The sequence below is a fragment of the Lissotriton helveticus genome, chromosome 1_1, assembly GCF_964261635.1.
Source record: "Lissotriton helveticus chromosome 1_1, aLisHel1.1, whole genome shotgun sequence".
In the NCBI taxonomy this organism is placed as follows: Eukaryota; Metazoa; Chordata; class Amphibia; order Caudata; family Salamandridae; genus Lissotriton; species Lissotriton helveticus.
The window spans coordinates 656,484,663-656,499,820 of record NC_136057.1 but is presented as its reverse complement, the minus strand read 5'-3'; the positions used below and the strand labels follow the sequence as shown (position 1 = coordinate 656,499,820).

Sequence of the window (15,158 nt, the reverse complement as noted above, 5' to 3'; positions counted from 1 at the left end):
TGGTATTTCCCCAGTATGCTGCCGGCAAGATGACTGAAGTGTGTATTTAAAGAAACCAATCACAAATATTTGAAGTGTGTAATTATTAGTGAAAGTAGAGTTAAAGCCTTCTAGTGCTGGTTGAGGAATTATTCTCGCAGTAGATTACCATAAAGAGCATATTCATGAGGGCAACAATGAGAGCAGATTTTCTGTCAAGATTGCATTTGGGTGGTATAACTGAAGATGGCCAATCTTGTACTTCAGCAGTTCAGCTCCTCAAGGCATGTCTGAAATACAGTATGTGGAGCTACAGCTACAGGAATGTTTGTACAATACACAGTGAAAGGTTTACCGTACGTAGAAGGACCTGTTGGTAAAGATGAGATGGGAAAGAAAGGTGTTGTGTATAATCTGCCAGAAACAAAACATTATGGGTCATATTTACATGCCCCTTGCGCTGCTTTGCGTCGCCGTTGCGTCACTTTTGTGACGCAGCGGCGGTGCAAAATATGCGCCAAGGTGGGAAGTATTTACAACGTGACGCATCTGGGAGATGCGTCACGTTGTAAAGTTCTGCGCCAGAAGGAGGCGTTCCTGCACAGGGGGGGGGCGTTCCGGCGCCGGAACCCCTCCTGAAAGTGGCTGAGTGAAATCTACAAGATTTCACTCAGTCATTTTGGTGCCCATGCTGCGTCAAAACCCTGCGCCTGCTTGAAGAAGGCGTAAGGATTGACGCAGCATTGGAATAATAGGGCCCCCGACCATTGCTGGAGCTGCGTCATGCTTGCAACACAACTCCAGCAATGCAACACTTTTACGGCACAGATGCGGCACGCATCTGTGCCGTTTTTGCCCCAATGGTGTGCCGCATTGTAAATGCAGCGCAACCATGTTGGCGTAGACATGGCGCACAATAAGTGGCGAATCCCTGCTGATATGCAGGGATGCGCCACTTATTGTAAATATGCCCCTATATGTTCTGGTGCTACTCCCCACCCCACCTTCCCCCCTCTCCAGCTTCTATAGCAGTTCCAGTAGGTCATTTATACAAATTAGTTATAAGTTTCATCGGCCATTCCATGTTTTCATAACAATGCTTGCTTTAAAGCAACAATGCTTTTTTATTGCTTACAGTGTATTACTATGATCTTGCAGAGAAGGATTCCTATTGGGGAGGAAACTCCTAGAGCTAGCGTGAAAGGATCCTTGAGGCATGTGTTTGCAATAGTATTTTTTCTTGTCATTTCCAATTCACTACTTGTTTGATCTGAAGTTTTAAACTGATAGTGGAATGATACTTCTGAAGAATAGATTGTATCATCCATGTCATAGAAAGCATGTAGATAATAACTACAAGATTATCAGGGTGAGGTGTACTCTAGTAATGGGTACTGGTGAGACATTAAATTAATCTGTCCAGTTCATGGTGGGGATGTATTGCATAGTATAATTATGAAAATGAGTATGTTTGCAGTTGCATAATTATATCAAAGATTGTTTTTGTTTGATCCACTAAGTTGGTGCAAACTGGAAAGTCTTGATCACAACTGTCAGGATTAAGGTACACTGACACAAGTCTATCAGGGTTGATCCAGTGAGGCATAATTACCTGGCATATAATCGACATGTGTGACTGTTCCAGAATCCTTTACGTAATGTAGGTCTTTTGGCATTCTTAGCGACACAACATATGACACCTACCAATATGTTTTAACAGTTCCATACACACTCACATATCCAGAGCACATATTCCATTACCAAATGGATGCTGGGACAGACTTCCAACATTCTGGACTATCCCAACAAATCTAGGACATCACACACAACCGCACACACACACAACCGCAATGCCAGAAATAAGCCACCCTTAGTGTAGGCCCTGGATAGCCCAGACTTCAGGATGCCATGTATTTAAAAAGTAGGATATGTAATTTTAAGTATGGTAGTGAAAAACTCTTACATTTGTTTTTCACTATGGCACAACCTGCATCTCCCATAGACTAACATTGAAGCTACCCTATTATATTTAAGAAGCTGTAATTCCCAAATGAGAGCAGTTGACCAGATCATGTTAGATGTCTCTGGAACTAATTAAATATCCTAACTCGCTGTAAAGTCAGATTTCAGATTACAATTTGAAAATGCTACTTTTAGAAAGTTATAATTTTCCTGCCTTAGGCATTTAGTGTCTGTAGACTGTCTCTGGTCATGTGACTGGGTGTAGCTGACAGTTATGTTTGGTGTATTCTTCCTAGACAGTTTAAGTGTTCCTCTATGGGCAATTACTGGCAGGATGGGAGGACGGAGCTGGACCCAGCCTTATTTACACTTGAATAGACTGTCTCCTGCCTCTACACAAAAGGCTGCATATCCCCTGTAGTTATTCTGGAGCCAAGGCAGGGAATGCAGGCTTTCTGGGAACTTCAAAGGGAAACCTTTACAAGCTACTATTCCACTTCAAAGGCACAACTGGGTATAACTGGACCTCCAACACCAACTCTTCAGTGCACTTCTGGACCTGTTGATGCTCTGCCAGAAAGAAGGACTGCTTGTCTGCTGAAAGGACTGCCACTCTGCTGGACTGCCACTCTGCTGGAGTGCCACTCTGCTGGACTGTCACTCTGCTGGACTGCCACTCTGCTGGACTGTCACTCTGCTGGACTGCTACTGCAAAAAGAATTTCGTTGTGTGCACTGCATTGCATTTCGGGATGCAGTGCGCGCAACATTTAAAAAAAAATGTATTTATATGTTTACTTATCTGTAATCCTCCATAATCCATAGATTACTACCCCTCAAGTCACCGCCCGGCAGCTACTCCCACCACTGACCGCTATTGGTTTTTGAGTCTACCCTGCCAAGTGGTGCCACCCCAGTCTTGGACCCATTGAAGTTGGCTTAAGAATGTCTGCAAGCCCTTGTGGATCCAACGTTACTGACACATCTCATCTGTTGCACGGTGCAACCTAGCGCAGGACTAACACATTGCTGCTGCTGCATGGATCAGAACGGTCACAAAGACCTGCATCGCATCACAGCCCATTACTTTCTCGGTACCGGTGTAGTACAATGCATCCTTGGCACAGGCCCTCAAATCTCTTGTCAATTGCAACCTTGACGAGTACGCCAGAATCCACATCTCAGCCTTGCAGCTCCTCAGAACCAACACATTTCCCTGCCTGTGTGATGCATCCTCGATGCTGAGTTCACATCGCAAGCTCTCATCAACGGGATCCTCAACGATGACACAGGACCTCACACGGCAGCCTTGCTGCACCTTGGAACCAATACATCGCTTTAGCAGTGCGACAACGCATCTTCAGCGTGGATCCCCATAACTATCCACTTAACCATGATTTAAGGTACTTTGTTTAGCTGGCCTAACTGGCTCCTTGTAGCTGGCTCCATTGCAGTCAGCCTGAACTTATGACTTTGACCCGGTCCGGCCCAGCCAGATATCCACAATTGACTCTGTGCTTTTTGGTGCTATTTTTTACTAAAATCCATAAAACTGTGTATCACGCGTTCTACTGAGTGGATTTCTATGTGTTATTTTAGTTTTGTTCTGTATACTAAAAAATTACTACATATTTTTTAATCTATGTGGGATCCTTTCGTGGTGTGTTTTTACTGTTACTGTTTGAAGGGGTGCGAAAATACTTCACACATTTATACTTGAGTTAAACCTGACTGCTATGTCCCAAGCTACCTGAGGGTTGAGCATAGTTTAATTTAATAAGAATTGAATGTGTTTCTTGAGCAGGGTTTCATCCCCTCAATCAATAACCACATTTTTTATAATTTTCTAAATTGGTTTTCTTCTGAAGTGGTAAGGGGTGTCACTGAGAGGACACCCTTCTGGTGAACCTTAGTGTATTGTGATAGAGGTTTATGGTGGTATGTTGAAATTCCTCATGAATGAGCATGTAAAAGAGCTGTTCTTGATAATGTAGATATAACGGAATGTGTCAGTTGACATGGTCCTAGTGTTGTTAGTGTTGGTTTTACTTGTATTAACTTGTCCAGGGCACTAAAGACTGTAGAGCATGGTCTTCAAGGAAATAAGGTGTAGTTCTTAGTGAAAAGTGTTATTCTTGTGAAGGTTCCAGTTGCAGTAAATTAATGAGGTGTAAATTGGACCCTAACATTTTATTGTGTAAATAAACATGCATCAGTTAAAGGCATCAATGAAACTTCGTGACAGCTACGTGTATGGTAGAAATAATTTCTACACTGTTATGATCCGTATTTCTCCTAAAATTTAGAGTAACTAATATATTCTAAAGTGTAAAGAATATTTATATACTGTTATGTAGTGAAATGTGATAGTTTGTTCTGGAAGCTGGAAAGTCATTGGTGATATCTGGTCTCCCCGAAGATTCTTTTGCTGTTGTGATTGTCGACTGTCTGTTGTTAGGGTGGGGAATATTGGTGGGAAGTCCTTGATATGTTCTCACAGTCAATTGTGCTATTTTTACTTGAAATATAAGTTTACCTTTATGTGTGGTATTGGCTCACTTTCGAACTACACAGCCCTGTTATTTAAATTGATCTAAATTCACATATTTATTTACGCACACAAGCAGATTGTTGCTATTGTGAAAAAGACAATATTTTAACCTGTCATTTTTTGATTGAGTGTCTCATTAGCATAATCATTTTACCTCCTGATTATTTTAATCTAATACTATTGTAGCGCTAGAACACCTGATCCAATGAAGACATCTAATGTAGCATTAACACCGTTAAATGATATTTTGCATTTACTATTGTGTTTAATCATTACTTGGTTGCTGTGTACCATGGTTTACGGTTCTAATACTACTGCCCTAATTTATTACAGATCAAGGAATGGCTGTGTTTGAACTGTCAGATGCAGCGTGCACTCGGAATGGCCACACCTCCAGCCTCTATGAAACAACCTATGCAGCCACAACAGAAAACAACCTCAACCGCAAAACAAGTGTCTCAGCCCCATCAAAAATCTGACTTTGTTAAAACCATTGAACCTAAAATAGCAGTCTCTGTAACAAATGATTCTTCATTGAAATCCAAACAGCCTGTTGCTGCTACTTCACTTCAGACTGCATCCTCTAAGATAGAGTGCACTCCAAATATTGATCAGACACAGCAATCATTGGTAGCAAAGAAACTCCCTCAATCAAATATACAGAGACCTGATGTTCAGACTGCTTTACCCTCTCAAGCATCCAATGTGAAAGCAATCTCTTCACATCCAAACACACAGACACCAACCCTTTCAAAAGAAACCCGTTCTCAAAAATCAGAAATTGCCAAAACTCCACAACTTATGCATCCTGCTGTACATTCAGACAGGGATGCACAGTCTGATTCAAAACTCCAGCCACATGCTTCCCAACTCCATTCAGATTTTAAACATGTATCTACATCTGAGTCTGGAAAACAAATCAAAATTCAAACCAATCTGCCAACATCAGTAAAAGACGATCCCAAAAAGACTCCAAGTCAATTGGATACAAAATTTGAAGCCAACCCATTGCCAAAAGGACCCCAAACAGCACTTCCACAGGAGAGTTCTGTAAAGTCTTCAGTGTTGCCTAAAGAAACTCCTAAGCCACAAGAGCAACCAAGGCGATTCAGCCTTAATTTAGGAAGTATGACCGAAACCCCTAAGCATCAACCAACAACTCCACAAGAAACAGTGACAGGGAAACTATTTGGGTTTGGAGCATCAATATTCAGCCAGGCATCTAGTTTCATGTCAACTACTGCACAGCCAAGTTCCCAACCACAAGGCACCCAAGGGACACCTACTAAGCAGCCTCCCCCATCCTCTCAACAGCAGGGTGCTCAAGGCTCACCTGTTAAGCAGCCTCTTCCTTCTTCCCAACATCAGGGTGCTCAAGGCTCCCCTGCTAAGCAGCCTACTCTGTCTTCTCAACCACAGGGTGCTCAAGGCTCCCCTGCTAAGCAGCCTACTCTGTCTTCTCAACCACAGGGTGCTCAAGGCTCCCCTGCTAAGCAGCCTACTCTGTCTTCTCAACCACCGGGATTTCAAGCAACACCTAAGCAACCACCTTCTTCATCTCAACAAAAGTATGTTCAAGGTTCACCTCAGCAACCTCCTCCACCTGCTCAACCAGAGGGTGCTCACACCCCAATCAAGCAACTTCCTCCATCTTCTGAAACACAGAATTCTCAAGGTTCACCTGCAAAGCAACCACCTTCATCTTCTCAAGCGCATAATGTTCACGGGAAACAGCCAGATAATAAGCACCCTCATCCTCCTGCTTATCCACATAGTGCACAAGCGGTACCAGGTCAACAACCCTCTCTGTCCTCACAGCATCCTAACCCTCCACCAAATAAAAAAGAACCACTTCAGATACAACATCCACCAAACTTAGCACCCATAAAAAAGGAGACAAAGCCTCAGATTGATGAAAAGACCGACAAGCCCAGAACTGATCTTACATGTGTGAATGCTAAAGAGAAAGCACATGAGCAGAAACCATTACATGTTCAAATTGGGAAGGAATCTGAGAAGGATCACGGCCCCTCTACAGTTGGAAAGCCTGCTTTGCTCAAAACATGTCCACTTTGTAAAATAGAGTTAAATGTTGGCTCAAAGGACGTTCCCAACTTTAACACGTGCACAGAATGCAGAAGCATAGTGTGTAATCTCTGTGGATTCAACCCAACACCACATCTTATTGAGGTAGGCAAATACAGTGTTTACCTACTTGGTGTAACTTGAAAACATACCTATCAGCTTGATATCGAATAGTCTTGTTGGACAACTTTGTTAAACTGTTTCCATCATCTGTGATGTTTCATTTTGATTTGAAAATGTTTCTGCAATGCATGCATAACCTTCTTCAGTTTTTTAATTTCTGCAAACGTGCGTTCTGTTGAGCAACTGTTGCGCTTTAAGACAAGTTTAGAATGTGATGATATTTTTATTTTAGTGCAGAATTTACATTATTTGCCGGTGACGATGCAATATGAGGTACATTATTTCCATGCTTTTGTTAATCATGCATAATCCTCCAAATTGAAGGTATTTTCTCAAACGCACAGTTGAGCTCCCGGTAGTCTTTACGACAGACAGTTTGACTTTCTTTAGCGTAAAGGCAGATTGGTGAAAATTATTTTTTAACACAATTGACCGAAATATACTTCCCAGTATTGCAGTGTACGAAAAGAACATATAAAGTTTGGTCTTTTGAGCTAATGAGGAGTTTTGTTAATTTAACTTCTGAATCGAAATAGTATATTCGTTTGCCCTTCCTGTAGTATAGTTTAATTAAAGAGATGTTTAGTTACCTTGCCAATTTGGATAATACAGTATTACCACACGTACCAATCAATGAATTGAAACAGTTCTGAGATATACAGTCTGGTGTATAAAGAAACATTATTTACTAATATGTAACTATTGATAGAAAGTTTTAAAAAACGACATTTTAGGAACAAAATATACAGAACTACTCTCAATCTTGAACACTCCAGAAGATGATGTTTGAATGCTGCGCCCTTAGCCTGTAATTAATTTAAATCATGCTATGGGTTTGAGTGTTTCATCGGGCAGCGTACTAACTTTTGGGCCCCACTCTTTGGGTGGGGAGGGGGAGCACATACCACAGACCAGCTTGTTGGTGTGTAAAAGGCCGCTTTATTGGAAACAGGTGCACCTTACAATTACATACCCTTGGCCTGTGCCGCACAAAACTAGACCTCACTAAATATATAGTTCCTAACATACCCCGCTACCCCCACCCCTAAAATTGGATCCCCTTTGCAACAATATAACCACAAACTTGCAATTCGCAAACTCTTACCTACCTAACTATATAACTTTTTATACTTACCCAACTGTAAACCCCAACCTCATAACTCCCCCCATGCATTTCTAGGGAAAAATGCCAACCCAAAGGCCTCCGTACACACCCAGCACCTGCTCCAGCGACAAAGCCCCTGAACAGAATATACCCCCGATGCACCTGCTCCCAACAAGACCACCTCGCAAAAGAAAGCCCATACTGCCAAACCTTCCAAACAACTGTCATTCTAACCCCCCCCCCGAAAATTTTAAAAGGGGCGGGAGGGCAGGAAACAGCTAGCACTCCCAGGATACCTCCCACTGGCTGCTGGGTCACTGCCACCAAAATGGTGGACAGTCTCACAAAATGCCCCACAGTCCAAGGATAGCCCAAAGACCAGCCCAACCAGCCCAAAAGAAAACAAGTAGCCCAAACCAGCCCACTGAGGTGCTGGCTGCCCCCTCCCGGGCCAAAATCCCCCGGGAGTGCCAGGCCTCCCGCTGGTCGGCCGCCCCTCCCAAGGCCCTATTGGACCCATAGTGGGGTGGGGAGGGGCAGCACATACCACAGACCAGCTTGTTGATGTGTAAACGGCCGCTTTATTGGAAACAGGTGCACCTTACAATTACATACCCTTGGCCTGTGCTGCACAAAACTAGACCTCACTAAATATATACTTCCTAACATACCCCGCTCCCCTCACCTCTAAAATTGGATCCCCTTTGCAACAATATAACCACAAACTTGCAATTCACAAACTCTTACCTACCTAACTATATAACTTCTTATATCTACCCAACGGTAAACCCCAACCTCATAACTCCCCCCTTGCATTTCTAGGGAAAAAACGCCACTTGAAACACGTCCTAACGGCTTTCGACCCCCCCCCCTTTAGGATGCTAGCCTCTTAGGATACCGACACACACCTGTGGCCTTATCCAGTGCCTCCTTCAACTGCACAATGTACAATTCCATCCCATACTGGGATAGGTGTACTCCATCCTCCCTAAAAAAATACACGTCCCCGTATCAGAGCTCCAGATGTTCCATCCTACCCACACCTTCTTTCTCACAAAAATACCTAATTTCCCTGTTCAGCTTCCTGCACGCCCTATCTCTAGCCGCCGGCCTTTCCGCTCCTCTCCATATCCGTCTTGGTACTAGTTCTGACCAAATCACATGGCAGCCCGACCACTGGCGCCTCACCTCCAACAAATCCCTCTTCATTTGCTTGACTAAAGCCAGCCCCTTGCACTGCACCAAATCATTCTCGCCTAAGTGTATAAGAAGCACATCCGGACACACCCCTCTCCTGACCGCTGTACTCAAGGCCGGCAACAGCTCATGCCACCGCATACCCCCTCGCCCTTGCCACTGGCACACAATCAACCCCGGATCCAAACCTAAATTGAAACACCGCTCCCTTTCTCACTCCGCTCGTTCCGCTCTTTTCATGAAGGAATGGCCCACAATGAGTATAGACAGTACAGCCTCCTCCAGCCCCACCACTGCACCTGCAAAGACACATATGTGAGCCACAAGAAAAAACGGTCTTCAATCGCGGTCTTCCATCCCCACCCCCCTCATCCTGATATATGTCTTATAGCACTCCGACTCCCAACGCCCTAAGCGCATGAGGTCCCCCTTTCCCCAACCTTGTCGAGCCGCGTCCATCGCCACCCCAATCCGGAAAGAATGTGTGCCAAACACCTGCGGGTCCTCACCCATGGCCTGTAGGGCGTGCCGCAGGTCCCCCAACAACTGAGCCGCCGTCACCCTGGTATAATTAGCCCGACGAAATACCTCGCCCGCGTCCTCTTGTCGCGCAGAAGACAACCAACTACCCCAAGTCGCCGGGCAAACCTCCCCCTACTCCACTGAACCCATCACATTCCACGTCCCCACGCTCCTTTGGTCGGTCTTAAAGCGTCGCAGCCGCACCACCACCTCCCGGACCCTCAGGTCGACGTCCCCTCACAAGATCCCAGGACGCCCTCTGGCCCCCACCAGCTCAGAGACACGGAACGCTCCAAAGTACATCCACGACATGAGCATGGAAAACAGCACGGTCTCCTCCCGATTGTGGCAAATGGAGGGCAACACCCAAATCAGGGTGCCAAGCATCCCCGCCGTGATGGGCCTATGCCTACTCACTCTGGCCCCTCTCCCCCGCGCCCAACCCTACAATAATCGCGTCCCCAGCTCCCCCGCGGATGGTGCATACCCCCACCACAAATTCCCCATGAATGCCACCGCTGCCATTTTTCCGGCTATCGTCACCCGCGACATCCCCCTGTCCATCATGCTCACTATGAACTGTACCACTTGCTCGCACCACCGCCAGCACTCCTCCTGCCGCACTGCCCCACCTTCCCGAAACTCCCGGCACGCCTGTTCGTACGTTCTCCAGGTAGAAACCACCACTGACGCTCTTACCAGCTGTACGACCCGGTTTCTCCCACGCGCCACAGCCCCCCATTGGTAACGGCGTCTTGTGGTCCTCCGCTTCTGTGGCTAGCCCATGGATCCTCTTGCTACATTGTCCACCCCGGGAACGTGTCAAGCTTGAAACAAAATATCGTGCTCCAGACATTTCATAATAAACACCCTCATCAACTTGAGCACCTGCGGGTCCCTGGCGGACTGTCTGTTAACGACCTGCACCACCGCCATGGTGTCCACTATAAAAGTTACCAGCTTGTGCGCCAACTCCTGCACCCACACCATCACCAGCACCGCCACCACTAGCGGGAAGAGCTCCAATAACGCAATGCTCCGTCCCCCGGCTTGCCAATGTGATGGCCATTCCTCTGCACACCACCATCCCTGCCACTACAAACTGAAAACGCCCACCCCTGCCGCATCCGACGAGATGGTCATGTCCCAGTCCCAGTCCTTCGGGGGTGCCATGGGCAAACCATAGAAATGCTCCAGGAAAGCCCACCACATGCGCAGATCCTCCCTTGTCCCTGCCCACAAACGGAGGTGGTGGTGTGGCAATGTGAGCCCGGATAGCGCCAGCCCCAGCCGCCTGCAGAATATACGGCCCGCCCGAATACACGACACGCAAAATTCAGATGCCCCAACAGAACCTGCACCTCACGCACCATCACCTTTTGCTTCCGCAACATGCTGTCCACCAATGCCCGCATATGTACCTTCTCCTCCGGCAGGCGTGCTTCCATGGCAATGGAATCTAGTTCGATGCCCAGAAATGACAGCACCGTGCTGGGACCCTGCATCTTCTCTGGTGCCAGAGGCACACCCAGGTAACCCATGAGTTCCGTAAAACCGTCCAGCTGCTGCTGGCAGTCCGCCGAACCAGGCCGTCCCACCAGGAAGAAGTCATCCAGGTAGTGCATCACCATCTCTTTACCAGTGTGCCAGGAAAAAACCCACTGCAAGAAGGTACTGAAGCGTTCAAACAAGGCGTACAAGATCGAAAACCCCATGGGCAAAGCCTTATCCACAAAGATGTTCCCGTCAAATTGGATCCCCAACAGTGGGTGATCCTCCGGATGTACCGGTAGCAGCCTGAATGCTGACTTAATGTCGCATTTTGCCATGAGGGCTCCTACCCCCACCGATGCCACGAAACACCGCGTCACATCCCCCTACGAGTACGACACCGAGGACAACTCCGTCGAAATGTAATCATTTACTGACGACCCCTCTGGCCACGATAGGTGCTGAATCAGGCGGAATAGCCTGGGCTCTTTCTTCGGCACCACGCCGATAGGGGAAATGATCAAGTTCTGAATGGGTGCCCCCGAAAGTGGCCAGCCATCCGCCCCTCCCGCACTTCCTTAAACAATTTGTCCCGCACCACTTTCTTGTGCACGTTAACTGATTTCAAATTCTCTGCCCACTGAGCGATCCACGGCCCCTCGTAACCCAAACGGAAACCCTCCCCGAACCAACGGCACAAAACACTTGCGTCCTCGGTCCGCGGATAAGACGCTAGGAGGGTCTCCAGCTGATCCAGCCTAACCGGCGTATGAACCTTTTCCTATATTCCCTGACCCCCCTTTTCCTCCCGATTCCCGGACTGTGCTGTGGCCGCCACGGGCTGCTGAGCCTGCGTACTACCCCCCGCCCCCCCAGCAGCGTACCACCGGGTGGTGCTTCCCGCACTTTGAGTACTCGTGCCGGAATCGACAATCCTGCCTGCCACACACGCCCTTGTTGTAATCCCAGCACGCCCCGACGGCAGCGGTCGAATCAGCTCCACCTTGTCCCACGCCTGCATGGGTGGGGTGGGCCTGAAAGGGGCGCGGCGCCAATGGTAACCCCCTGGCCGTGTATACGGTCCTACCAAACTTCGCACCCCCCATCTTCTGGTGGTACAGATCTACGTCGATCTCACCCCACTTCGCGTCCGGGTCTCCCGCCAATCGAGCCCGGAACTCCTCGTCATAGTGGGACCATGCGTAGCCCCCATACGTGACCTGCGCCCTTTGGATAACATTCATATACTTGAAAAGCACGACCGCCCGCTCAGGGTGCTTCTCACAGTACCCGGCCAACCAATTTTCAATGGTCAAAGACACCTTCGGTCGCCTCGCCAGCTCCTGCTCCTCCTCCTTCGACCCCTCTTTCACAGTCAGCTTGCTATGCAAGAGCTTCAAGATGTCAACATAGTCCCCCTTCCAAATCTTGTCCTTGGTGGCCAAGGACAGGTGGGCCCCCAAGGGTTTCGTGACGCCCATATATGGCATCTTGCGCACCGGTATGTCGTGGCTCTTCTTCCCCTCTGCACCCCCTGTGTCTTCATCACATCTGCTGCTCCCTCCCCCACGCTCACTGCGTCCGGGCCTACCTCCGTGTCCCTCATGTACATCCCTCTACTCAGACGCACCCCCTCCCCTCCTCCCTTGGCATCAGTACCCACGGACACCTTACCCCGGTGGGCCTCGCCCAACCCACGCCTAGCCCCGCTAGATTCCTTACCTGCCGTCAAGGTCGGTGTCCGCACCGGATACCGCCACCCAACCAGTGGAGCAGGGGGGGCGACACTCTATCGCTCGGCTACTCTCTGCTCTGCCACTCCTCAGGGCCTGTAACGCACTATGAACATCATTACTGCATTCCCCCCACCCGCCACTCACCCTCCCATCCTGAATCTCCCCTTCCTCAGTGCTGTCCTCGTCGTAATCCTGCTGAGGCCCATCCATATCCCAGCTATGCCATCAGTCGCCCTCCATGGGCTCCACTCTACTGAGCCCCGCCTTCTCCCTGCAAGTGCGCCACAGCTCGCCCAAATCCACACTCTCTCTTCTCCGCTCAACCTCTGCCATCTCAGGGTCCCGATCATCACTGCCAAACCTCCTTCCCCGTCCCCCGGCGGCGGTATCGACCCTTCGGGTTGGGGCTGGTGGGGACCTACCACCCCGCCTCACGTAGGACTCTAGCGTCCGGTCCCTCGTAGGAGCACGACCGCCCGTACAAAGCAGAGCCGGCCCATCCTCTTGGTGGGTTGGAGCCGCATGCTGCTCTCCTGAGCACCTCACCAGCCGCTCCTGTCGAGAAAAATAGGTGTAGTCCAGCATGCTGGGGTTAAATGGACCGCACCCCCTCCAGAAAACTCCATGCACCCTCCCCTCCCAAACTCCGCCGAATGCCCCCCGCCGCACTGGGGTGTCCCGCTCCACACCCGCGCCCATCCCGTGCGCCGCCAACCCCGCCCCCAACTCCCCAACACCCTCTTCCCCCTCCCCTTCGCTCCACACCAGCGATTCCATCTCCCGCCACACCGACCACCCCCCACCCTGCACCCCCCCTCACCCTCCGGCCCCAAGAACCCCTCCAACTGCTCCCTCCGTGGGCCTCCTACCCCTCCACACCCCACCCATCAGCCCTGACTCTCCCAGATGCTCTGTCCCACTCCCCGCGCTCCACCGCTCCAGGTCCCCCCAGATCTCCATCAGATGACTCACCCCCCCGCACCCGGACCCTCTCACCCCAGGACCCGCCCCACCCCCAGGTGACCCCAGCTGCCCCACACCCCCCAACACTCCAACCCCCGTAGGAGCACTCCCAACACCCCCGTGCCCCGCCCACCTGCACTCCCTCTCCCAAGTCCTGGTCTGCGTCTTCAATCAGCAATGGGGACCCTCCTCTAACGCTTTCAGGCACTGAGGCGCCCCCCTTGCCCCCACTCCTCCCCTCGACTGCTCCACTGTCTTTGGGCCCCGCCCCCTGTAACGTGCTCCACCCCTGCCCTCCCGCATGAAACCGCCTGCAGCCGCTGCCCCTCGGGCCACTCCCCCCGCTCCTTCTCCAAAATCCAGCCTGGGCCGCTGCGTCGCTCCCCATTGCTCCCCCTCCTCTGCCTCCTCGCGCCCGCCCCTTCAGTAATGCGGCCATGCCGCACACCTTCCTTGTCCCCTCTGGCACTCCCCCCTCCCTCCGCCCCAGCCGCCAAGACTGCCGCCGCGGTGACGCTCGCTGCGCGCCGCCGCTGCCTTACCTTGAAACCGGGCCGCAGCAGATCGGTGTGGCTCGCGTCTTCGAGAAGGCAGAGGGCCTCCACCACTCTGGGATCCTCCCTAGCTGCCATCGCCGGAGTCACAGGCAAGTAACAGGAAATCGCCGGGCACCTCCGCGCCCACACGCGACCAGGTAAACCTGACACCACAGCCCAGGGGCAGAGTCGCCAACAGAGTCCCAGCCAGCCAAAGGAAACCAATAACCACTGCTAACGAAGACTACAGGCCGACGAAACGCCGCCACTGGCCCACAAAACCGCTACAGCCAAACAGCTAGCACCCCCAGGACACCTTCCACCGGCTGCTGGGTCACTGCCACCAAAATGGTGGACAGTCTTACAAAATGCCCGGTTAAGTAACCCCCAGCCCAAGAAAGCCCAACACCAGCCCAAGGGGAGCCCAAGGACCAGCTCAACCAGCCCAAAAGGAAACAAGTAGCCCAAACCAGCCCACTGAGGTGCTGGCTGCCCCCCACCCCCGGGCCAAAATCCCCCAGGAGTGCCAGGCCTTCCGCTGGTTGGCCGCCCCTCCCAATGCCCTATTATAGAAATGAGAGTAGCCTTCTGAGATAGTGCTCCCTACTTGCAAAGGAGGTTGTTGTGTACTTGATTCATTGTAGATTTTTGACTGTTTCTAGTTGTTAGGTTTGGCTTGGAGGCTGATTTAGCAGTTGGTCTTGCTACCTCCATGTATTCCAAAATATCCTCAATAAAACAAAGGCCAATTTATACATACATAGAGGGGCTTGAGTTACTTCTTCACATCAATTGGTCAGTTGAATTGCCATTCACATTTTGCTTGAGCCCCCCCCCCCTTGTCCCACACAGCATACAACACTGGGCAGCGGGTAAGCCTACTTCAGTCTTATTTTCCTGATCACATAT

At 49.8% G+C, this 15,158-nt stretch overlaps 1 protein-coding gene across 1 annotated transcript in view; it reads left to right on the top strand.

Annotated features, from left to right (window-relative positions):
• The window catches only part of PCLO (piccolo presynaptic cytomatrix protein), a 1,621,199-nt gene that overhangs the window by 257,501 nt on the left and 1,348,540 nt on the right, over positions 1–15,158 (top strand). Inside the window, exon 3 of the mRNA XM_078674179.1 lies at positions 4,825–6,681. Within this exon, the coding sequence (XP_078530305.1) occupies positions 4,825–6,681 (1,857 nt within the window). The remainder of the gene's footprint in view (positions 1–4,824; positions 6,682–15,158) is intronic.